This window comes from Chanodichthys erythropterus, chromosome 8 (assembly GCF_024489055.1).
Source record: "Chanodichthys erythropterus isolate Z2021 chromosome 8, ASM2448905v1, whole genome shotgun sequence".
NCBI lineage: Eukaryota > Metazoa > Chordata > Actinopteri > Cypriniformes > Xenocyprididae > Chanodichthys > Chanodichthys erythropterus.
The window spans coordinates 12,906,035-12,930,545 of record NC_090228.1 but is presented as its reverse complement, the minus strand read 5'-3'; the positions used below and the strand labels follow the sequence as shown (position 1 = coordinate 12,930,545).

At 36.1% G+C, this 24,511-nt stretch overlaps 1 protein-coding gene across 2 annotated transcripts; it reads left to right on the top strand.

Annotated features, from left to right (window-relative positions):
* Positions 1–5,865: 5,865 nt before the first annotated feature.
* nrf1 (nuclear respiratory factor 1) lies at positions 5,866–23,219 on the top strand. Of its 2 annotated transcripts, XM_067391869.1 has the most exons (12): positions 5,866–5,987; positions 7,723–7,972; positions 8,506–8,620; positions 9,596–9,722; positions 9,808–9,951; positions 12,257–12,415; positions 13,773–13,976; positions 14,626–14,727; positions 14,868–15,025; positions 16,298–16,339; positions 17,517–17,641; positions 21,689–23,219. In XM_067391869.1, the coding sequence occupies exons 2-12, from the start codon at positions 7,750–7,752 to the stop codon at positions 21,847–21,849; spliced, it is 1,560 nt and encodes a 519-aa protein (XP_067247970.1). In that variant the 5' UTR covers positions 5,866–5,987; positions 7,723–7,749; the 3' UTR covers positions 21,850–23,219. The 2 variants fall into 2 exon arrangements, with proteins under 2 accessions (XP_067247970.1, XP_067247971.1); XM_067391870.1 differs by lacking the exon at positions 16,298–16,339.
* Positions 23,220–24,511: the final 1,292 nt, after the last annotated feature.

The window sequence follows — 24,511 nt, the reverse complement described above, 5'->3', positions numbered from 1 at the left end:
GATATTTTTCTTACACAAACACGTTGCTTTGCTTCAGAAGGCCTTTATTAACCACCCGGAGCTGTGTGGTTATCTTTTATGAAGGATGGTTTCACTTTTTTGGGCTTAAAAATCTCATCCTCTGTTTACTGCCATTATAATAAAGCTAGGAAGCGCCAGGACATCATTTAAAATAACTCGGACTGTATTTGTCTGAAAGAAGAAAGTCTGACTTGAGGGTTAGTAAATCATGGGGGTAGTTTTCATTTTGGGTGAACTAACCCTTTGAACCACTGTAGTCACATAAACTTTTTTTTTTTTTTAATGTCTTTTCTACCTTTCTGCACTTTGAAAGGTGCGATGACGTTGCTGCCTATGTGTGGTTCAGAAACCTCTCAGATTTCATAAGAAATTTCTTAATTTGTGTTCCGAAGATGAACGAAGGTCTTACAGGTTTGGAACGACATGAGAGTGAGTAATTAATGAAAGAAATTTCATTTCTGGGTGAACTAACCCTTTAATTTGAATTCTATTTGAATTGGTATCACTATTAAGTTTAGTTATTTTGAAAAAATCCCTAATCCTAAAATACAGAACATATGTTGGCAAATCAGAAAGCAGAGGAAGGAGAAAAGTGGCAGATTCTCAAATCTATCAGTTCCTCCTCCTCTCTCTCCTCTTCTCAGTTTCAGGTGACAAGTGCAAATGCATGGGAAAGACTAGTCGTTGGCCCTCTTTCCGACATGTGACAAAGACACCATACGCAAAGTATTTTTGCCCTTTGTGAATGAGAGATAATTTTTGCACCTGTTCGCCACAGGACTTGCGGGGGAGGAAGGCACAGACGGAGAGGGAGAAAAAAAAAACATAGGGAACAGAGAACAGAGAAAGAGAGGGAGAGATAATATGAGATGAGAAGCAGGCATGGCAACAGGTTACGAGGGAAAAGCAAAAGGTGCCGATATCTTAATGGTTCAGTAAATTGGCTGTTTGCTACACATCAGCCCACAGACAGACACTCAGCACCACAGGGCCTCCCAGAAAACACAGCAGAGCAACAGAGAATTCTCCTAATTATGAGCTGATTGCACTGACAGCAATCCGTGTTCTGATTACAGCTGGAATAAATTATACAAGCCTCTATTCATGGTTAAAGGGCTTGGGCTATTTCTGGCTTCATTCCTTCATTCCCCACCGCAGATAAAGCCTGTCTGACTGTGTTTGGCAAAGGGTTAGTTCAACCAAAAAATTCTGTCATTAATTACTCACCCTCATTTTGTTCCAAAGCCGTAAGACCTTTGTTCATCTTCGGAACACAAATTAAGATATTTTGACGAAATCTAAGAGCTTTCTGATCGCCAGACAGTAACACAATTACAATTTTCAAGGCTCAGAAAGGTAGTAAAGACATTGTTAAAATGGTCCATGTGACTACAGTGGTTCAACCTTCATTTTATGAAGCGACAAGAATAGTTTTTGTGCGCAAATTTAACATTTTGGAAATTTCATTTTTGGTTGAACTAACCCTTTAATGGCTGATGTGGTGATGGCCACATTTTGTATTGCTGTTTTTATATTGATCTCATTTTGAGTCACAAATGTAAACAGTCCTTTCCTTTGACAGTTTGACAAATTAAACTTAATAGTTATTAAAAATTTGTTATAACTGTCAAATGCCCAAGATAAAAAAAAGTGCTTGAATTATTAAATTAACATGAAATTGATAAATGATGAGCATTACATTGAAGAAGACATTCGAGAAGCCCTACATCTGTGGTTCTCTGTTTTTTTTTTTTACTTCAAGGCCCCCCATTGTCAAAGGCAATATTTAAAGAAAAAAAAAAAAAACATTATATAAACGCAGCAATCATAATTCTGTTCACAGCTGAAGTGTGAGCTTTTTTGATGGTGAGATTAATATGCCAAGACCTTAACATGTTGTACAAAAGTTACATTTAGTCATACCTCAGCTGTGAATTTTGAAAATGTCATTGTATAGCAAGGATTTAAGATTATGTGCCTGGTGAATCAGGTAACCACTGTAGTCCTTATGTTGCAATTCAGATTAATTCAAATTAATTGAAAACTGCCATTCAAAATTCCAGAGGGAACCAAAGAATTAGCCTTTCAGGTTGTTCTACAAACTGATGTCATGTACAGGAAAGCTGTTAAACAACAAAATTTTTGCCCTTAGTCAAACAGGAATTATTAAATCTTGATAAAAGTCGCTTAAATGGTCTCAGAGTGCACTCTGGTGGTTTGTGTTTTGGGCTAGTGTATAATAAGTAAAGCACAGTCTGTTTTCCCACATAGTTCACTGCATTAGTCTGTTTAACTCTGGGAAGGCAAAAACAAACTGTGACTGTCTCTTGGTCTATCTTTGCCATGTAAGTAAGTGAAGCGTCCATGATTCCTCCCTCAGTGGCTTCAACTCATGAGCTCTTCACTGGTCTGACAATTACCATGAATTATCTTCACTTACAGACAATCAATTAAGAGAATTATTGAACTCCTCTGAAACCTTATCGGTTCTCCCCAGCAGGGCAGCTCAGTGAAGATAGATTGCAGATTGTGAAACCTCTAAAGACTGACTCTTTATCACTGCGTTCTACCGCATGGACCTGCAGTCACTCTGCCACAATGGTTAAGGATAGGAGCCTTTAAACTAAAGCTTTATGCAATAAACTAAAGTGGACTTCAGGTCCGCTGCCAACAACAAAAGATGCCAAACTGGTGAATTGAAATTATATGCATTATAAAATTTCCCCAGTGATTAAAGGGCATTTTAATACAGTAGCTTGCATTAGCTGTATTATACGCAGACAATAAAAAAAAAAAAAAAAATGTAGAAAGCTGGTTGTTTGTTTCTTGGAATAATCTGACACTTAGTTGAACACAAGCAAAACCACAATGTTGTCATTACAATCGCGTGCACCATCAGTCTTTCACACAGCATCTCAAAAATGATCATTTCCTGCCATCTAGTGATACACATGAATCAAACGGACGAGGTGAATCATTTGTGATACCATATTGCCCTCTTATGGATGTTCTTACACTTAACAACAGACATTCATCGCCAAAAGGCTCATCACAACATTTTAACGAAAAGAAAACCAAAATTACTCACCAAATTTAAGCTTTTTATAGATAAAACGAAGTATACACATCCAATCGCGTCTTTTTCCTTCTCTTCACACACGTCCCACAATGATCAAAACTCATTAAGGCTTAATAGGAAACAGGTGTAAGCGAGTTTTTTTCCCCGAGAACTTTTATTTTGCATTAGTTTTCATTTTAAACGTCTCGTAGAAAATGAGGAAGGCATGGACAGATAACAGTTAAAAACAATGTAGTTCAATAGGTGTACACGAAAAACAGGGTGTTTTGCCATCCAACAGCCTATATTTTCATTATTCTGACAACATACAGAAAAAAAAACAATAAAAAATTATTTAATTCCATAAATTAAATAATGCAGTGAGTGATATAATATAATAAATAAAACCTATAAAAAATGCTATACAAAATAAATGATCGTTTATTGTATTTATTGTATTGAATCTTGTTCTCTATTGCATCATTTTTAATAAACAATGACTTTATAACAAATTGAATAACTTAATTTACAATTACATGTGAATTGTCCGCTCTTTCATATTCAGAAATACATATGGATAGATAACAGAGTTGAAAGCAATGTAGTTACAAATACACACACACACACACACACACACACACAAATGTGTATATATATATATATATATATAATGTATTTATTTATAAAAATTGTGACAAAAATTGTAATGTAATCTAAATTACTCATTTTGCAATGTAGTTACAAATACACACACACACAGACTGTATATATGTATATATATATATATATATATATATATATATATATATATATATATATATATATATATATATATATATATATAGTCAATCCAAAAATTATTCAGACATTTTTTATATTTTTTTAAATATTTTTACTAGTGGTTACAGGACACTATAGTTCAATGTAAGTGAGGATAGCAAAATAAAGTAAACTGTGACATATTATACCCAAAATTTCTTCATACAGTGGACTATAAGTAAAATTGATTAAAAAAAAAATTTGGAACAAAAATTATTCAGACACTTTGACCTGACCATGTTTTGTTTAAGTGTTATCTGACATAATTAAGATTTTTTTCTGACACAGTTTAACTCTGAGATCTTATCATATTTTATTACCATTTTTTTAAACTATAGTGAATAAACTGTATTAATGAATGAAATGTTCAAGGTGTCTGAATAAATTTTGGTTTTATACTATATATATATATTGGGATGCCTGCCTTTGCGTGCACATGACATTTAATGACATCCCATTCTTAATCCATAGGGTTTAATATGGAGTTGTCCCACCCTTTGCAGCTATAACAGCCTCAGCTCTTCTGGGAATTCTTTCCACAAGGTTTAGGAGTGTGTTTATGGGAATTTTTGACCATTCTTCTAGAAGCAAATTTGTGAGGTCAGGCAGTGATGTTGGCGAGAAGGCCTGGCTCGCAGTCTCCGCTCTAATTCATCCCAAAGGTGTTCTATCAGGTTGAGGTCAGGACTCTGTGCAGGCCACTCAAGTTCCTCCACACCAAACTCGCTCATCCATGTCTTTATGGACCTTGCTTTGTGCACTGGTGCACAGTCATGTTGGAACAGGAAGGGGCCATCCCCAAACTGTTCCCACAAAGTCGGGAGCATGAAATTGTCCAAAATATCTTGGTATGCTGAAGCATTAAGAGTTCCTTTCAATGGAACTAAGGGGCCGAGCCCAACCCCTGAAAAACAATCCCACACTATAATCCCCCTCCACCAAACTTTACACTTGGCACAATGCAGTCAGGCAAGTACCGTTCTCCTGGCAACCACCAAACCCAGACTCGTCTATCGGATTGCCAGAGAAGCGTGCTTCGTCACTCCAGAGAACACGTTTCCACAGAGTCTAGTGGCGGCGTACTTTACACCACTGCATCCGACGCTTTGCAATGCACTTGGTGATGTAAGGCTTGGATGCAGCTACTTGGCCATGAAAACCCATTCCATGAAGCTCTCTATGCACTGTTCTTGAGCTAATCCGAAGGCCACACGAAGTTTGGAGGTCTGTAGCTATTGACTCTGCAGAAAGTTGGCGACTTCTGTGTACTGTGCGCCTCCGCATGCGCTGATCCCTCTCTGTGATTTGAGGTGGCCTACCACTTCATGGCTGAGTTGCTGTTGTTCCCAGTTGCTTCCACTTTGTTATGATACCACTAACAGTTGACTGTGGAATATTTAATAGTGAGGAAATTTCATGAATGGACTTTTTGCACAGGTGGCAACCTATTACAGTACCACGCTTGAATTCACTGAGCTCCTGAGAGTGACCCATTCTTTCACAAATGTTTGTAGAAGCAGTCTGCATGCCTAGGTGCTTGATGGAAGTGATTGGAACATCTGAATTCAATGATTTGGAGGGGTGTCCCAATACTTTTGGCAATATAGTGCATATATATATATATATATATATATATATATATATATATATATATATATATATATATATATATATAAATTATTTTGAATAAATTGGTAATTTGCCAAAATTATTTAAAAATATTGATGTTTATTGATTTCGATTTTTTTTTCTCTGCTGTACCATGTTTTAATGAACTGTGCACATGAACAATAGTTTCATATTAACAAAGAATAAATATGTCAGACTCATAAAAATGTCTATTTCCCATACACTTCTTTTAGAGTGTAGTGTGTACTTTCTCTGTGCTGCACCATCATGTAGTCCAGGCTCTAGTATGTAGAACGAGAGGGAGGGGCGGGGTTTGTTCTGTGCACTTCGCTCGGGCACGCGCATCAGCCGCTGAGCCCAGGACGCGCGCACTTTGCTGCTCGTTCTTTGTCCTCCATTGCAGCTGGTGTTCGCAGCTCCGCCGCACAGCGCAGGCCCGAAGTAGCGCAGCCGCTCTGAGGTTAGTGCCCTACCGCGCAATCTCCAGCCATTTCAGCCCCGGCGCAGCCGCACCAAACAACCCGGCAGCGTTTGCCTTTCACACACTCAGATGCAGATTGCGACGATGCGAAACAGAACTTGGGACGATATCGAGCGCATTTGTCAGGATGGCAATTATTATTTACCCCGCTCAAATTTGGGGCAAAAAATAATCATGGCGCTGTCGCAGGCCTTTGGCCTACTGAATTTAGATCTGCAATCGTAATCGCTCTTGTTTTGTCCAGATGCTAAATGGGTTTTCACTGCTTGATAGCTTGTGTTTATATGCTCTTGATCGGATTTGAATGCATGTTTAATGTCATATTAGCACAGCAGTGTTATCGATCAGTCGAGTGTTTAAATCGCTTTATACGGAGTCGACAACGGTGCCCGGCTAAATTTGATCTAAAAGACCATTTCAGATGTTTTGAGGCTCTTCTGAATTTTTACTATATTGTATGAAATGGCAGTTTGAACAGGCGTCTGTGTTTAATATTTCACTAAAACAACAGCCCGCTCTCCACACGTATTATTCACCTGTTTGAAAATAACCGCCATTTATGTGTTTGTTATTAACGCTGGATATCACAAGTCTATATCGCGTCAGTTATTTCAGATATTCAAACCTACCTTTCATAATGGCTATTAGTGGTTGTTGAAATGTCTGATATTTGTGTTTTTGGTGACTTGGTCCTATCAAATGTAGCGTTTTTCAGAGACCGTGTCAAGGCCGTTGAATTGAACAGAATGATGCTCTCGCTGCGCGAGCAGATGTGTGTTTATGTGGATCATTCGTAGCACCTACGTCATTCTTAGTTATTCAGACATACGTTTTTATTTATTTTTTTTAATTCAAAATTAAATCCATACTCCTTGCTGTGAAAGAAATGTCATTAGAGTATCTTATTCAATAAAACTTAACTTAAAAATGTTTTCTTTCTGTGTCATTCAGTTTGTCATTGATAAAGCTCTGATTTATTGCTGTAAATAACTCGAGGTATTTTTTTTTTACATGATTGTACATTGCTAAATTATATGCAAATGTATATATGCTGTTAATAATATTGAATACTTGCATATCCTTCTGGGTAAATACTGAAAACAGTCAGTTTTACAGTCTCCAGCCAAAACAATATCACTATTTAAAAAAAAGAATATTATGAAAAAAATTATATTGATTGTGTCATGATTAGTGCCCCCTACTTGAGTGATGTTTAAAGCAATAAAAATAGATGCAGCGCTTTATGAAAATGGTTATTAAATAACTTAAGTGTGAAAAGAAAGAGGAGACCTACACATTAAGTGTAAACTACTTAGGATAAATAGCTTACACATTTACATGTAGTGTTAATAGATGCTGTCAAAAAATGTTTTTTGACAGCATCTATTAACACTACATGTAAATGACTTTGACACTTTGACATTGAGATCACACTCAGTGGCCCAGTTTGTAAATGCATTATCATGCTGTTTCAATATAAAAGCCAACACTACTAATAGAATACCTTGTACATATGATTCACATTATGTACTAATAAAAAGTGATTTTGGTAGTTATAAGACAATATCATATATATTTTATATATACATATATATATTATTGAACATTTTGGGCCCCCTCAAAATGACACTCACACTGACTTATCTCTTGATGTTAATAAACCAGGTACTTGTGGAGTCTGCGTATGCTAATATATTGTTTATGTGTGTCTCAGTGTGTTTGAGAGAAACTGTATCGGGTGATGGAAGACCACACGGTGCATCAGACAGAGCACATGACCACTATCGAGGCCCATGCCGTCACTCAGCAGGTTGGGCAGGTGCATGTCGCCACTTACACAGAGCACGGCATGCTGAGCGCTGATGAGGATTCGCCTTCCTCGCCCGATGATGATGCTTATGATGACTCCGATATCCTCAACTCAACTGGAACAGATGAGGTCACCGCACATCTGGCTGCTGCAGGTAATATTCCTGCACAGTGTTGTGTACTACTGACCCTAATGCAAATCTGACTAGTGGTTATCAGACTGAACACTAGATGGTGCACTTAAACCATAAATTGGCAGCCGTCTTATAGCTTAAAGGGACAGTTTACCCAAAATGAAAATTCTGTCATCATTTACTCACCCTCAAGTTGTTCTAAACCTGTATGAGTTTCTTTATTCTTTATTTCTGATCCCTATTGACTTCCATAGTATTTTTCTTTCCATACTGTGTAAGTTAATGGGGTCCATCAACTGTTTAGTTACCCATATTCTGCAAAATATCTTATTTTATGTTTAACTGAAGAAAAAAAAAAACTTAAAAACAACTTAAGGGTGAGTAAATGATGACAGAATTTTCATTTTGGGTAAACTATCCCTTTAAGATAGAGCATGGCGCTAGCAATGTCAAACTCATTGCTTCAATTCCCAGTGAATACAAAAATGGTGTAAATCCTGAATGTTATATAATGTCTAAAAACCGCTAATTTTATGCCCCTAATTCTTTTTCAGGGCCTGTTGGCATGGCAGCAGCCGCCGCTGTAGCAACAGGGAAGAAACGTAAACGGCCGCACATCTTTGAATCAAACCCTTCAATCCGTAAAAGACAACAGACTCGCTTGCTCAGGTGAACTATATTCACAGTATGAATTGTAATTAAGTATCCATGGTTTTTACAACATAAAATAATATATCTTGATTTAAAACAATCAAAACAAAGTGGTATTTATCTTTGTATTATATATATACTATTATAGTATTAATATTTTAAATTAGCTGTTATATTTATATTTTCAGTTTAAGTTTTATTTAAATTTAATTGATTTGGTTATGTGCTTTTTCATTTTTGTTATTATCTTTATTCAATATTTCTATTTAGATTTAATTTATTTTTATTTTAGATTTAGTAGTATTTCAGTTAGTTGCAAAGGAAAAATTTCTGATTTTTAAGTTTTTTTTAAGTGTAAGTTTTTCATGTCTTTAGTTTTGCAGTAACTATCAATCAATAAATCACGATTAATTGCATCCAAAATAATAGTTTGTTTTTACGTAATATATGTTTGTGCACTGTGTATAATTGTATAATTAAATACATTACACACACGTATATATTTAAGAAATATTTGCATGTATATACTGTATTTTATTTATATATAATATATATATATATATATATATAACACATTTTTCTTAGATATACATGCATGGATGTGTATATATATTATACACAGTACATGTATTATGTAAAAACAAACTATTATTTTACTATTTTTCTAATTACTATGCAATTAATCGTTTGACGCCACTAATTTTTACAGCATTTACAAACCTTTGTTTATGTTAGTTATTAAAAATGTTCATGTTATTTTACAATGCTAATATCATCTAACCAATGTTAACAGATACAACTTTTGATCTTAAAAATGTATTAGTAAATGTTGATATTAACATTAACTGAGGTGAATACATTCTGTAGAAGTATTGTTCATTGTTAGTTCATGTTTACTAATGTAGTTAACTAATGTTAAGTAATAAAACATTATTGTAAAGTGTTTTAAGAATTTTAGTTAACAATAACAACACTGACACTTACTGTCTGCAGGAAGCTGAGAGCGACTCTAGACGAGTACACGACACGGGTTGGCCAGCAGGCTATCGTGTTGTGCATCTCTCCCTCTAAACCGAACCCTGTGTTTAGAGTATTTGGAGCGGCACCATTAGAGAATGTGGTGAGTGTTTTTATTGTGCATTTCCTCTTCATAGCATTTGCACCATTTCTGATTTGATCCTTGTTTTGGTATGTCTTTTGATCAGGTGAGGAAATACAAAAGCATGATTCTGGAGGATCTGGAGAACGCTTTGGCTGAACATGCGCCCCCTGGTGGCGGGGAGCTCAGCTCTGAACTTCCTCCACTGACTATTGACGGCATACCGGTGTCTGTGGACAAGATGACGCAGGTGGGCACCAGGTGGCACTATGAGCCAGGAATTTTCTGCTTTGCCATTCAAATGAGCTTTTTCTAGGCTCGTGGGGCAGCAGTTAAACGAGACTGAGAAGTCGTCTCACTTCATCCACTACAGGGCTTTACCACAGGTTACTTTTGGCCTCAGGTTACTTTTGGCCTCATGTAGGACCACATAACCAGTTCATTTACCAGCTAGCCCATTACGCACTACCCCACATGCTGTCTGCTGATAGCTGATGTCCCTCAGGACAGACACACCTTGCTTGGTTTGTGGCAGTTGGAGGCAGGTCTGTGCAGGGATCATCAGGTGAGGCTTGTACGCGCAAGTAATTATCCGGCACATCGTGGCCGAGCACAGAGTTTTCTGATTGGCTCCCAAGTGGATTTAGAGCAGAGCAGGGGGAGGGAATGGGCAGCTGATCGGTGTGTTTGGGGCGTGAGATTCCTCTTAATTCCTTCGCCATGTAATTAGACCATCTGCACAAACACAAGGAAGAGCCTACAACTCATGATGCCGCTGTGGACAATCTGTTACATGACTTGAACACTGGCCTTAACATCAGTATTTATTAGCTGTTATCATGGTTTATTTTTGTATGAGATTTTCTTTAATTGAGTTTTATTGGCAAAATTTTTTTTATTTAAAATAATATAACATGAAGCATATATTTTATTTGAACATTTTAATTGAAGTTTACATTTTAGATTATGTATTTGTGTGTTATAAATATATATAATTTAATTTAACTATTTAATTGGGTTTATTATTATTTTTAGATGCATGTTGTGTGTATATCTATACGTCTATATAGAAATACACACATAAATAATACATAGTTTAAATAAAATAATATATGCTTCATAATAATAATAATAGTACAACATGACTTTAGATAGATAGATAAACACACATAATATACATCTAAAAAAAAGTTCAAATAAAGTAATATATGCTTCATATATATATCTGTATAGATGGATATACACATATAATATATACCTAATAAATATATACACATACATAGTGAGTGTACATTTTTCTAGGTATGCTTAAATATTTTACATTAGTCTTTGTGTGTACAGTTTGAAATACTATTTTTAAAAATCCTTATCCAGCAATCACGACTGGAAGAATCATGGAAATTCATTGGTCAAAAACATGTAGTGAGTTTTATATTTCAATTAATTAGTTGTATCAGAACCCCCCCCCCCCCCCTTGAAATCCTTCTTCACTAACATTTCTCCATGTCGTCTGTCAGCGTCCAGTGTAAGGCTTACAGGAAGTGTTTGTGACAGTGAGAGAGAGGGCGGGAGGGAGGGAGAAGCTCTTTTGGGAACTGATTTATTCCTCCCAAGCCAAATTTAGCCTGTGATGTCGAGGTGAACAGACGTTGCTACAGAGTGCTGTGCAGTACAATCCCTAGCCTGCCTACGGAATTACCAAGGGCACTGAGGGCACTGGGATAAACTCCACCCTCACCCCCAGGACAGAGCTGTCGCTGGGCTAATAGACTGCTACATACAACTCAATGTTGTTTTAAAAAGCACAACTTAGTCAATGGACACATTTTTTTAGATTATGACTTTAAGCCCTTTAACTTACATTTCAAATTTACGATATGATAAAGCCATTTCTTTTTTCAAGTTGTGTGTGACAATCGTTTAAAAAAAGTAATGCGAACAAATGATACTTCTGACTTGTTGCTGACTATTTAAATCTAGCGGGTTTGGTGTCTCGTGTCACAAATTCAATGATGCTGGTAGTGACGATTCTCTCTGACCAATCAGTGATCTGCAGTGTTTACATGTCACATTTTAGTATCTGTACTCTTTAGTATCGGTTGACCCCTTGATGAATAGAAAGTTCGAAAGAACAGCATTTATTTGAAATCGAAATCTTTTGTAACATTTCTTTCAAAAAAATCTTACTAACCCCAAACTTTTGAATGGTAGAGTACCAGCCTTAAAAGTGTTTATTTATTTATTTGTTGTCTACATAAGCTATAGTGCAGTGGTGTATGTTCCATCTTCTCGATCTCCTGCAGTCAGTATGCAGAGGAGCCTCACCCATAGATTAATCTTTAAATAGAAACCTAATAGTCTACTTTTAGCTTTTCGCTAGCTATATGTGTGGGCAGACTGTCTGCACTCAGTTGCAGAAGGAAGGGGAAAAATCAATGGCTTGCTGTTTCCAAAGTGTTTTTACACAGATTTTATTTTTCCAGAGGCCATCGTGCGCTCTGCCACTCCCAGTATAAAATCTCCCACAGTGATTGTGCTCTTTGTTGCATTTTCAGGCCCAGCTTCGAGCATTTATTCCAGAAATGCTAAAGTATTCCACAGGCCGTGGGAAGCCTGGCTGGGGGAAAGAGAGCTGCAAGCCCATCTGGTGGCCGGAGGATATTCCTTGGGCCAACGTACGCAGTGACGTCCGAACAGAAGAGCAGAAACAGAGGGTAGTGTTGGGTACTCACAATAGGACTGGGGCATAGAAAAAATAGCTCTACAGTATACTTGTTTTGATCAACAATATATTGTTTTTAAAATTGCAAAAGTGTTCATATATACAGTACAGTCCAAAAGTTTGGAACCACTAAGATTTTTAATGTTTTTAAAAGAAGTTTCATCTGTTCACCAAGGCTACATTTATTTAATTAAAAAATACAGTAAAAACAGTAATATTGTGAAATATTATTACAATTTAAAATAACTGTTTTCTATTTGAATATATTTCACAAAGTAATTTATTCATGTGATGCAAAGCTGAATTTTCAGCATCATTACTCCAGTCTTCAGTGTCACATGATCCTTCAGAAATCATTCTAATATGCTGATCTGCTGCTCAAGAAACATTTAATGTGTACAATTGTACAAAATATTTGTGTACAATATTTTTTTTCATGATTATTTGATGAATAGAAAGTTCAAAAGAACAGTGTTTATCTGAAATCTAATCTTTTGTAACATTTATAAATGTCTTTACTGCCACTTTTGATTGATTTAATGCATCCTTGCTGAATAAAAGTATTAATTTCTTTAATTTCTTTTCAAAAAAATAAAAATTCTTACTGACCCCAAACATTTGAACGGTAAGTGTATAATGCTACAGAAGCTTTGTATTTCAGATAAATGCTGTTCTTTTGAACTTTCTATTCATCAAGGAATCCTGAAAAAAAAGTACACAACTGTTTTCAACATTGAAAATAATCATAAATGTTTATTGGGCAGCAAATCAGCATATTAGAATGATTTCTGAAGGATCATGTGACACTGGAGTAATGATGCTGAAAATTCAGCTTTGCATCACAGGAATAAATTACTTTGTCAAATATATTTAAATAGTACACAGTTATTTTAAATTGTAATAATATTTCACAATATTACTGTTTTTACTGTATTTTTTAATTAAATAAATGTAGCCTTGGTGAGCAGACAAAACTTCAAAACATTAAAAATCTTAGTGGTTCCAAACTTTTGGACTGTACTATATATGAGAGAGAGAGTTAGTTTAAAATAAAAGTTTGTTTACATAATGTGTGTGTGTACTATGTATATTTATTATGTATAAATAAATACACACCCATATATAAATAGTAACAATACATCTTAATAAGCAGCTATATATTTACCCACATAAATTTACTAAAACATTTAATTGTATGAAAAATGCTACGAGTGATGACAGATGAATTAGTACATAGTTATACATAGTTTTCACAGTCGGCTTTCCACAAATTGACATCTGAATTGAAGCATATGAGCTAAAGCTTGCATCATCTTGATTTATCGAGGGCTTTTTTCCGTTGGAAACAGGTGTCATGGACACAAGCCCTGAGGACTATCGTTAAAAACTGCTATAAGCAGCATGGGAGAGAGGACCTGCTCTACGCCTTTGAGGACCAGGTCACCACACAGCAAGTTGCCACAACAGCCACACACAGCATTGCGCACCTAGTGCCGTCACAGACCGTAGTGCAGACGATCAGTAATCCTGATGGAACCGTCTCGCTCATACAGGTGAGCTCAGGTCCCAGTTGTGGGAACAACTACACAGTTGTTTTTGACTACAGTATATACAAGATCCACTGGATGACTTCATTTAGAATAGGGGGAGATAAAAAAAAAAGTTAACATGACTTCAAATATTTACCGATTACTGCCTTAATAAAACATGTAATTGGTCTGATTGTGTATAAACGTGTGCGTGTATATATATGTATATATATATATGTGTGTTAGTGTATATTAAACGGATCAAAAGTGACAAGAAAGACTGATGATAATAATAAGAAATGTTTCTTGAGCAGCAAATCAGTATATTAGATGATTTCTGAAGGATCATGTGACACTGAAGACTGGAGTAATGATGCTGAAAATTTAGCTTTGACATCACAGGAATAAATTACATTTTAAAATGTATTAAAATGTACAACACTGTTATAATAATTCACAATATTACTGTTATTACTGTATTTAGCAAATAAATGCAGCCTTGGTGAGCATAAGAGACTTCTTAATAAGAGACACAATTTTAAAATTGTAATTTTTGTTTTACTACTAATAAGATGTATAGTTTTAAAAATGTATTAAATAAGAAAAAAAGTACAAATTTTCACCAGTGGTCACATTACAGTATCCTAACGTCCAAATTTGAACTAATCAAAAGGTTGGCACTGGAGCCACGGTAGCAACACTGGCAGATGCGTCAGAATTGCCAGGCACGGTGACGGTCGCCCAGGTGAATTACTCCACAGTGACAGATGGAGAGGTAATGTCAACACTCAATTTCTTACCTGCATATTCCATGAGTTTGCATCTTGTGCATGTTCTGTCCTGTCCTTACATACATACTAGGCTTTTAGGTCATATCTCACCCTTCACACTTGTTATTTTAATTTTGTCTCTAAGGTGGAGCAGAATTGGGCCACACTACAGGGAGGTGAGATGACTATCCAGACCACGCAAGCATCGGAGGCCACGCAGGCTGTGGCTTCCTTAGCCGAAGCTGCTGTTGCTGCATCACAAGAGATGCAACAGGGGGCAACTGTTACCATGGCACTCAACAGGTACTCATGGGAAGTAGAGGTGAAGTTGGGGTCGGGGATAGAGAGAAAGGAAATACTGAACCGCAGCAGCATCTAGGTGCAGGTTTAAATCCCCAGGGTCTTGTTAACAGGCCTCACCTGAGCCTGTCTCCTGTTTATCACAAGCAAGTAGCAGAAGCAGCAGCCCAGAAATACAGCACAGCGGGAACAATTGGTTCATACTCCATTCCCACAACAATTAGGCTGAGGCGGCATTGTTTTCTGCTCAACAGTCTTCATTAAAGAAGTAAATCCACCATCAATCTGCTTAGCACAGTCAGGACATCTACAAATGGGAGCAAAAATTTTTTTCTTTCTGTCTACTAAAGCCCCATAGCACTGTAAATAGCCTTCTTTTTTGTCATTATCTCAAAGGGAATCGGGATAGACTGTCTTTGGACTCTTATTTGGTTTGGAAACGCATTTCTGCCATATAAGAAAATAAAATTATGCTTTGTTTGAATTTAAATAAAGTAAAAACTCATAGGCATAAGTGGAAATTATCATGTGCTAAGTCATAATTATCAGATAATAAAAGTAGAAATTATGAGATTAAATGACAAAAATGTGACAATTTTGATGTTTTGTCAATTTATTTTGTCAATTTTGAATCTCATAATTTTGACTTAAAAAGTTGAAGTTATGACTGTTGTAATTGACATGTCAATTTCATCTTTTCATGCAATCAATTCAAATGTTATAATTAATTATGACTTGGACTTAGGCTGTCATAATTTTTATATAATTATGACATAGTGTGTCAATTTTAACTTATAATTTGAGATAAAAGTAAAAATGACATGAGACGACAACTGAAATTATGACATAAATTAGATAAAACGTCTTATGATGAAAATGTGACACTTTGCCTCAATTGACTTTTTATCTCATAATTATGGCTTGGTGTCAATTTTGACTTTTTGTCATAATTTGGACTTTTATCAGTAACGCTTTACAACACTGGTTTTCAACCCGTGGCCCGCGACCCCCCAGTGGGTCGTGACGATATTGCAGGGGGCTACCATTTACTATTAATAAAAATAATAATTTTATATATGTAAAAATGTCTAATCAAATCTAATAATTCAATTTATAATGATATAATGAAAAAATATACATTGTTACTGTGTATGCACCATTAAGTTCGCTGATTGGTTGATAAGAATAAACCACCAATTTATCTATCATACTTTTGCTGCATACAGTTACTGTAGGCTACCACAGATTTAAACATGGATAAATGGTTATCAACAGGGTCGCTGAAAAGGACAAATGCAGAAGTTTCTTCATCTACAAGTAAGGATAAATCTTCAGCAATGCATGACATTAAAAAGACTAAAAATAAGGCTAAACAAAGAAAATACAGTAGTTACTACCTAGTGCTAGTCTTCACATGTGTAGGAGCAGAGAACAAGCAGCTACCGCTCTGTGTTGCTGAAATTCTTTAGGTTTGCTTTACTTTTTTATTTTTTAGCCTTACACATTATTTTACCAGAATAAGCTTCACATCAAGCTTGATCTCCATTTGCAACTTTCTTCTCTTCAGCCCGACATACAGTGCTTAGTAAATACTAAACAATACCAACTTTTGCATTAAGTGATTCACAAAGATTATATTTTACAAGGTCTAATTGTTATGCCAGAGTCTCTTGGGGCTCGGTCAGGCCCAGTTCCACGAAAGGTGCTAGAAAGGGTGCTAAGAAAGGGTGCTAGAAAGGGTGCTAAGCCCCTTCAAATAAAAGCAAGAGCATCCTCAGTTAAAGCTGTAATAGGATATTGTCGAAACTTAAATTGTTTCTATTTACAGTGTGCTTTTACAATGTTGAGCAGTGTAGCCAGTCACATACATATCTGTTGATTTCTTGAACCCAGTGGCCAATCAGAATCCACTCACTGCATGAAACCCCAGAGTTTTTGTTCAGTATTGAGTTATGCAAGCTCGTGAATCCTATCATTTTAACAAACAAAGTGTAGACACGATGTTAAGAGATTTATTGTGCAGTGTAGACAGCTTCATTGATTAACGGCCACATACACGCTGCAAATGCGGAATTCACTCTTGAAATTGCAATGATTGACATAGTGGCCACAGCAATGGATGGAGCAAAAATCTGATATGTGCATTAAGGCTAGAGCACCCAATTTGATTCTGGAACCAGGCCTGAGCTCGGTAACCCATTATCTGCATTTTCTGTTCTGATTTATGTGCATCTCTACTTATGTGTCAGAAATGGGTGTCCGTATTTTGGACATCTGTCACGAGAGCCAGAACTTGTAAAGAGAAGAACTTGTATAGAACATTGTTTTTCATTTTTTGGCTCCTCTTGAGAGACTTCCTGCACTAGGGGGCAGTACACACCAATTCACATCAATACATCTCAAATCATGTTTAAATCCTTTATAAAGCATTGCATGTTTATGAAAGTGGGGTTATTGTGAATTTTTTTCCTTAATTTACGTCTGTGTGTTGCAGTGAAGCAGCAGCTCACGCAGTGGCGACGTTAGCGGAAGCGACTCTTCAGGGAGGAGGACAGATCGTGTTAGCAGGAGAAACGGCGGCTGCAGTAGGAGCTTTAACTGGAGTTTCGGATGGAAGTGGTACGAACCCCTGCTCCATATCACAAGCAACCACACACTCTGTACCAGCCTGACACGCACAAATACATAACAAACATATGATGAAACGTCCCTTTCGTCATCACTCATCTAGTATGTGAGGGAACGTATGGGTCTCATGTTAGGTGTGTTAGAGCGTGAGGAAGTCCGTGGAGGTCTATTGTAATCCCCGGGGTGTTTGTGGGACAGATGGTGACTCCAGCCTCTACACTTCTTGCTAATCCTTACTTTGCCTCAACCACTAAGCGCTCTGCATATGCACGGCACCCTCCAGTACTGCTGCTTACAATGCATTAGAAGCCATGTTACAGTCCAGTAGCAGTGCTAATGTGTACTATAGGCATTCGCTACAGCGTAGTGAAGTGGCACATGATGCGTTTCCTCTTTTAGCTATGATAAGCTAGGTTAGAAAATTGACATAAATTTATGTATTTTTTCTCTTCTGACCATAACATCCTCCAAGGCAATGTGAAGTGCCACTTGCAACCCATTTTCAAAGTGACACATTTCTGTGGAAAATTGAGGAATAGCAAGTTGATTTTGATTTAAGATTACAAAGACAATCCACTTTTTAGGGATATACCAATATTATAATATTAAATTGAATTTATGCAATACATAATGTATAGCATGAAAAATAGTTATTCATTTTTGAGATTTTCTAAAATTACATTGTCCACCGTTTCAGATGCAAATTGGAGTAAAATAAATTTTGCTGAAAATAAATAGTAACTTTTTGCCTTAATAATTTGCATTCATATTAAACAAAATTATTATTAATTTGTAATATATTAATTAATATATAAATATATTTTAATATATTACATTTTAAAATGCATTATTTGGATGGACATTCGGTTAGTGGCATGTGTTTTATCGGCTATAAGAACATTAAGGATTTTAAATTTAAAGATTAAGATCATCCAAAATCAGTCAATATATATTCAATATCTACCAATAGATCAGCTGACAATCGATATGGTGCATCCTCAATTTATAATATACACTAATAAGTAATTCAATAACAATAAGACCAAGAACATCCATTAAGAAAGTAAATGGGGTCCATTTTGATTTAATGTTGATTTTAATGGGTAAAATGCTTCTGCTTCAAAGTTGGTCCAATCATACCTGGCCATTTCCCAGTCACCTATCGTACCTAGTGTCCTGGCTTACCCCATTGCCCCCATTGACCAAAGAGAAGCTGCCCCCTCCTAACCCCCCGAAGAACCCTCTTAAAAGGGCTTTGATCCTCTCCATTATCAGTGCATAGTCTAATCACAGAGCCAGCTGTCAGCACCGGGAAGCCCAGTCTATAAAACTCACACACAATCTCGCATGACATTAAGAGAATAGACAGGAGCAAGGGCTGTATTTAAACATAAAAGCTGATTAGCAGGCATTAAAACTACGTTTAAAGACATGGCCGTCAGGCCTTTCCCCACTCTTGGTATAAATGTATGACCACTGCCATTATATATATAATATTCTATATAATTGAATGGTTTAGGTGTACAGGTTTATTATTAGTTCTACATACTGTATGCATGAAATGATTTAACTACTTTTTGGTCCCACAGCCTAAAGGAGATTTTATACTCACTATCTCTTGATTGACCATCTGTTGATGTCTTTTTTTCCCCCGCCATCTTGTAAATGAAGGAAAAGTGTTACTTGATAAGAGGATGTTACTTTATATAACCATTCTAGAGCAGGGCAGTACAGAGAATGCTAGTTTGTCCTATTTCCCACACACATAACCGAGCATGTTGACTGTTCATCTGAACCAGCAGTGAGTCCCAGAGAGCCGCCTCTGCCCAAAACGAGGCCCTCACCTTTAAGCTGCGCAATTAAACCTAATTTACGCTTCAGCACGGGGAGGTTTGGGAGAGCGTAGTCAACAACAGACACTTGACGGACAGCCGGCGTTTATTGACCTTATTCAATCAGTGAAATGGCAGTGCGGGTGCAGCTTTGAAGTGGCTGGTCTGAGGTAATCGTGACTGATTTACGTTTCCTGCTCCAATGCCCCCCTTTCGCTCCGTAAGCCTCGTAGAAACCCTCAATGTCAGAGTGATTGAGGGTTTGTAGGCTCTTCACTCAAAAAACAATGCTTCCAAACTCCCCGTCAATTATTGAGACACGATGTGATTAAGAGAAATTTGGACTTGTATCCCATGTGAAGAAACTGATGTTCTTTTTAAGGGGCGAATCTCACAAAGACATGTTTGAGTTTGTACTCCAAAAATATATGTGCATATGTATATAAAAACTATATATATATATATATATATATATATATATATATATATATATATATATATATATATATAGGCAACGGCTCTTTTAACCCTAACAGATGGAGTGTGTAGCTTTTCATTTCTTAAACAACAATGTAGGATGATTTTCACACTTGAATTGGCATTATGGAGTCCAGTCCTTAAATTTATTGAAAGTCTTTGGGATGTGCTGGAGTAGACTTTACTGCTCAACTCTTACATTGTCAATACAAGATTTTGGAGGGAAAAAACAAAAACAAAATGATGCACCTCTTGATGGAAATAAATGTTATTTCTATTAAGAGGTGCAATTTTTGACCATATATATATATATATATATATATATATATATATATATATATATATATATATATATATATATATATATATATATATATATATAAAAAAAATATGCTATTTAGGTATTATTTATTATTAAGTATTTTATCATAATTATAATTTTAAGTAATAGTTTTATTTTTATATTGTACTATATTTGAATTTACACTAATGACAACTGAGTGGGATGCTTAATTGTCATTATTTGTCATTTTTGGTCACACTTTGTTTTACAGTGTCCTTGTTAGAGGTTACATTTAGTTACTATAGTAATAACTATGATTTATGCATAATTATATGCAACTAAACCAAACCCTCATCCTATAGTTAATACATGTAGTTGATTATTATTATTAGTCAGTACTTTACACTTTAACAAGGACACCTTAAAATAGTATAACCTCACTGTTGTTATAAGCACTTTCCAATTTAAAGTGAAAATAATATATTTCTTTATTTATTTGAATTTACAGTCATTCAAATTGGGTGAAGAGCTTAATTATCATAGTCTCAATGTTTAATTAGCCTCATTAATGCATAATTTATTTTATTATTTATTGATGAATGTTTCTTGACAAGTTTGTTGAATTCTGGGGCAGTAAGACAAAATCATTTTTCCATGTCTTAAGACATATTCAAGCTCAAAACTGATCTTCTTTTGTGTTAAGCTGCGATTAAAGGATACATTTAGCTTGAGGAGATTGTGCCGGCATAAAAAGATAAAGTAATTCGAGTTTGAAATATGAGCCTTTCTTTGTGGCGCCGGGACAGAGTTGCGCATCGTGAGACTATTTTAAGCACACCTTTATCAGAATAAACAACGCACAAGTCCATTGGCCTGCAGGTATGTTACTGTAAGACTTACTCAATGGGTTAACTAGTCACGCTTAGTTCTGACCTTCCGCTTTGCCCGTATGAGCTTGCGACCCGGACAGATTGCCCACCTCCTGCCCCATGTGACTGCAGCAGTAATCCAGGCTGCTCCGCTCACAGCTGGGCGTGGAAACAGAGGTAGATTGAGAAAGAAAGAGGGGTTTACCTCGAGTCAGAGAGGGAAAAAGAGAGAGAGAAACGGAAGCTGGGAGTGGCCGCCTCAATTACTCCATTGTTCCGCATTGCAGTGTGATGCACTAGCCCTGCCCTCAGCCCCCTTTCTAGGGCCGGCCCTGGCCACGTAGTGTTCAAACTCTAACATGGCTGCTGGATTGCGCACGCTCTGCGGCCTCATCCAACCGCACTTCAAAAGTCCCCTCCCTCCAACTGTCTCAAATGACAAGTTACGTGAATCCCAAACCTCTAGGCCGCTGCCTTCGCTGATGACATCACGGTTGTGCATCTTCAGCTAGATCTGTAAATAGCAACCCAAATGAGTTTATACCCACAGAAATAACGGGTTTTTGTGTCATCCCAGGTCTCGTCCAGATTCCAGTCAGCATGTATCAGACGGTCGTCACCAGTTTGGCCCAGGGAAATCGACCCGTTCAGGTCGCAATGGCTCCCGTAGCCACGCGCATCGACAACACGGTAACACTTGACGGACAAGCGGTGGAAGTGGTGACCCTAGAACAGTGACATACTCTACCCCTGCAGGTGTGTGGGACAGGAAGTTCAGCGCCTATGTGAAGTGGCTGCTGGAATATAGTGTAAAAATAATATTAGAGCCTGTTCACATACGTCTGCAGGGGTTGGACTGCTTTTTCCTGTTAATATTATTATTATTTTTTACATTGTACACAGTTCATAGTCTTATTTTTTTTTTTTTCCTAGTGTTGTTAAATTTGTTAACGTTAGTTAATTTTTTTTAGCTGATGTTTGATAAATGTACTGCAACTAAAGAAATGAATTCCCAACAAAATCAACCAAATTTTCAGCCTTCAAAAACTGGCATAATTTGTTCCTTTCTCCCCAGATTAGGTCATTCTTGATATGTTTTCTCCTCGGTTTTTATCAAGGTTTATGTATATATATTGTGAACCATCTTGTGCCATATTTGAATCATTTCATTAATATATTGTGTAAATTGCATTACGATTTTAGTGTTAGATTCCATTGACTACTGAGATGACATGCATGTTTTTTTGTTTTGTTTTTTTGTCAGACTGTATAATGTAGAATTCTCTTTGTATGCATTTCACGTTAACTCCCAATGTAAAAAAAAAAAAAAATTGTATGACCTTGAATGATTGTGTGGTATATTGAATGAGACCACCGTTTCCTGTCGGTACAGAATTGTTCTGAAATTTGAACACTTGACACTCAGTGCTATCTATAGACTTTCACTGAATTGTACTATTAATCGATAACTATAAATGTCGACGACTTACCAATGACAAGGCTGAAGATGTAGCACTCCATATCGTTCAATTTTTATATTTCAGATTATGAACAGACTCTACATATTCATGGTATATTAACATTTTGGAAACTGATCTTGTGAAACTGCTGGGGGGAAATGTTTTATTTATTTTTTATTTATTTTTCTTTAATGTTTTTGATTAGAAGTGCACTCATATCTTTAGGTTAACACACACACATACAAAATCACACATTGAAAGATTAAAATATGATACAGGACATATTTTGAATTCTAATGTTGTTGCATATATTGCAAAGTGAAAGAACCATAAATTCATATCCCTTTCTTTATCTGTCAAGCTCTTGTTGTATTGTTTCTACAATGCAAATTTATGTGGTTGTTTTATTATCACCTCTTCAACCCATAACCCCTTCTGCCAAGTTTCCTGCTCCCTTTGAATTTTTATACATCTGTAAGACTTCACAAAAAAAGATCCTTTTTATGTAAAATATAAGGTTGATGAAACCAAACTCTCCCATGTTGCCGGTGAAAGAATGATGGTAACATTGACAGAGTTTGTTTTTCGCTTTTTATCCAGTCTTGGAAATAAAGTGGCCACTATTCAGAATTGTGCCTTTGAAAAATTATTACAGAAAAATAATCACAGGTGACATAAGGAAAGTGCCTTAATGCTTTAATAATACATAAGTAGTACATAAAATATTAAAGACATTTTCTAATTAAAACAATTTATTAAAGGGTTAGTTCACCCCAAAAAATTAAAATTCAGTCATTAAACCTTAAATGCATACCTTGGGTCTTTAGTGACCCGGGGACATCATTCACTACCCTCCTCCTCGTTCATTTTTTAAATTTAGACATCAACCTTTTTGGTATTCCTCAATTCATTATAAAGAATATATATAATTATATATATATATAAAAAAAATCATACAATTATAAAACAATGCCTATTTTTATATTCTTTTTTTGTAAAAATTGTATAGGGTCGCTAATGACCCGAGGTGTGTATGAGTGTATGTATATTTTTCTGCACAACAATAATTTAACCTTAGATTACGGAATAAGTACAATTCACCTTTATTCCACAAGGTGGCAATGTCTGAAACACAATGCTGAAGTGACAACTCATTCAAACAGAAAACGAAATAAGAAAAACATGAAATGGCTCAGCGATTTACTGCAGAGCAAGTACTGAATGCAATCAAATATGACTGTAACAGTCACTGGATTGATCTGGTGAAGCTGTTAGCGATCGAAATATTGATTTTGAAGATGTTGAAAATTATATAGTTTTGAGAATACGTTTGAGATCGCGAATGGGATCATATTCGTGACCTCAAACAAAAAACTAGCCCATTATTTGCTGAATTTACTGGGAAATGAGCTCTGACGAGGACAGTGATGATGGCATAAAACATCTGCTCAAACTGAGCCCTTTCAAGCTCCAAAAGGTAACAAAATATAATTTATTTTATTCTTCTGTAATTGTTACTCTAATATCAGAGGAGGTTTATATTATCACAACAAGTAGAGATCCTTCCGTGTTAGATGTAGATCCGGGTCGATAAAGACCCAATTATGTAAGTGATTGGCGAAACAGTCATGCATTTAAGGGTTAATTAAACACCCGTAAGACCTTCGTTCATTTTCAGAACACAAATATTACACAACCTTGATAGTATAAAGCAGCGAGAATACTTTTTGTGCCCCAATTTATTCAACAATATCTAGTGATGGCCGATTTCAAAACACTGCTTCATGAAGCTTTACGAATCTTTTGTTTCGAATCAGTGGTTGAGCGCCAAAATCTCATTTCATTTAACGAGGCTTCGTTACGTCATAAGTGTTTCGAAAATTCAATGGTTCACGTGACTTTGGCAGTTTAATACATGCTGCGAACCACTAATTCGATTT

Excerpts from the sequence above, each read along its gene's own strand:
- nrf1 (XM_067391869.1), top strand. The coding sequence starts at position 7,750 with ATGGAAGACCACACGGTGCATCAGACAGAGCACATGACCACTATCGAG. Across the intron at positions 8,621-9,595 it reads CAACAGACTCGCTTGCTCAG|GAAGCTGAGAGCGACTCTAG; the intron begins GTGAACTATATT and ends TACTGTCTGCAG. Across the intron at positions 12,416-13,772 it reads CAGAAGAGCAGAAACAGAGG|GTGTCATGGACACAAGCCCT; the intron begins GTAGTGTTGGGT and ends CGTTGGAAACAG.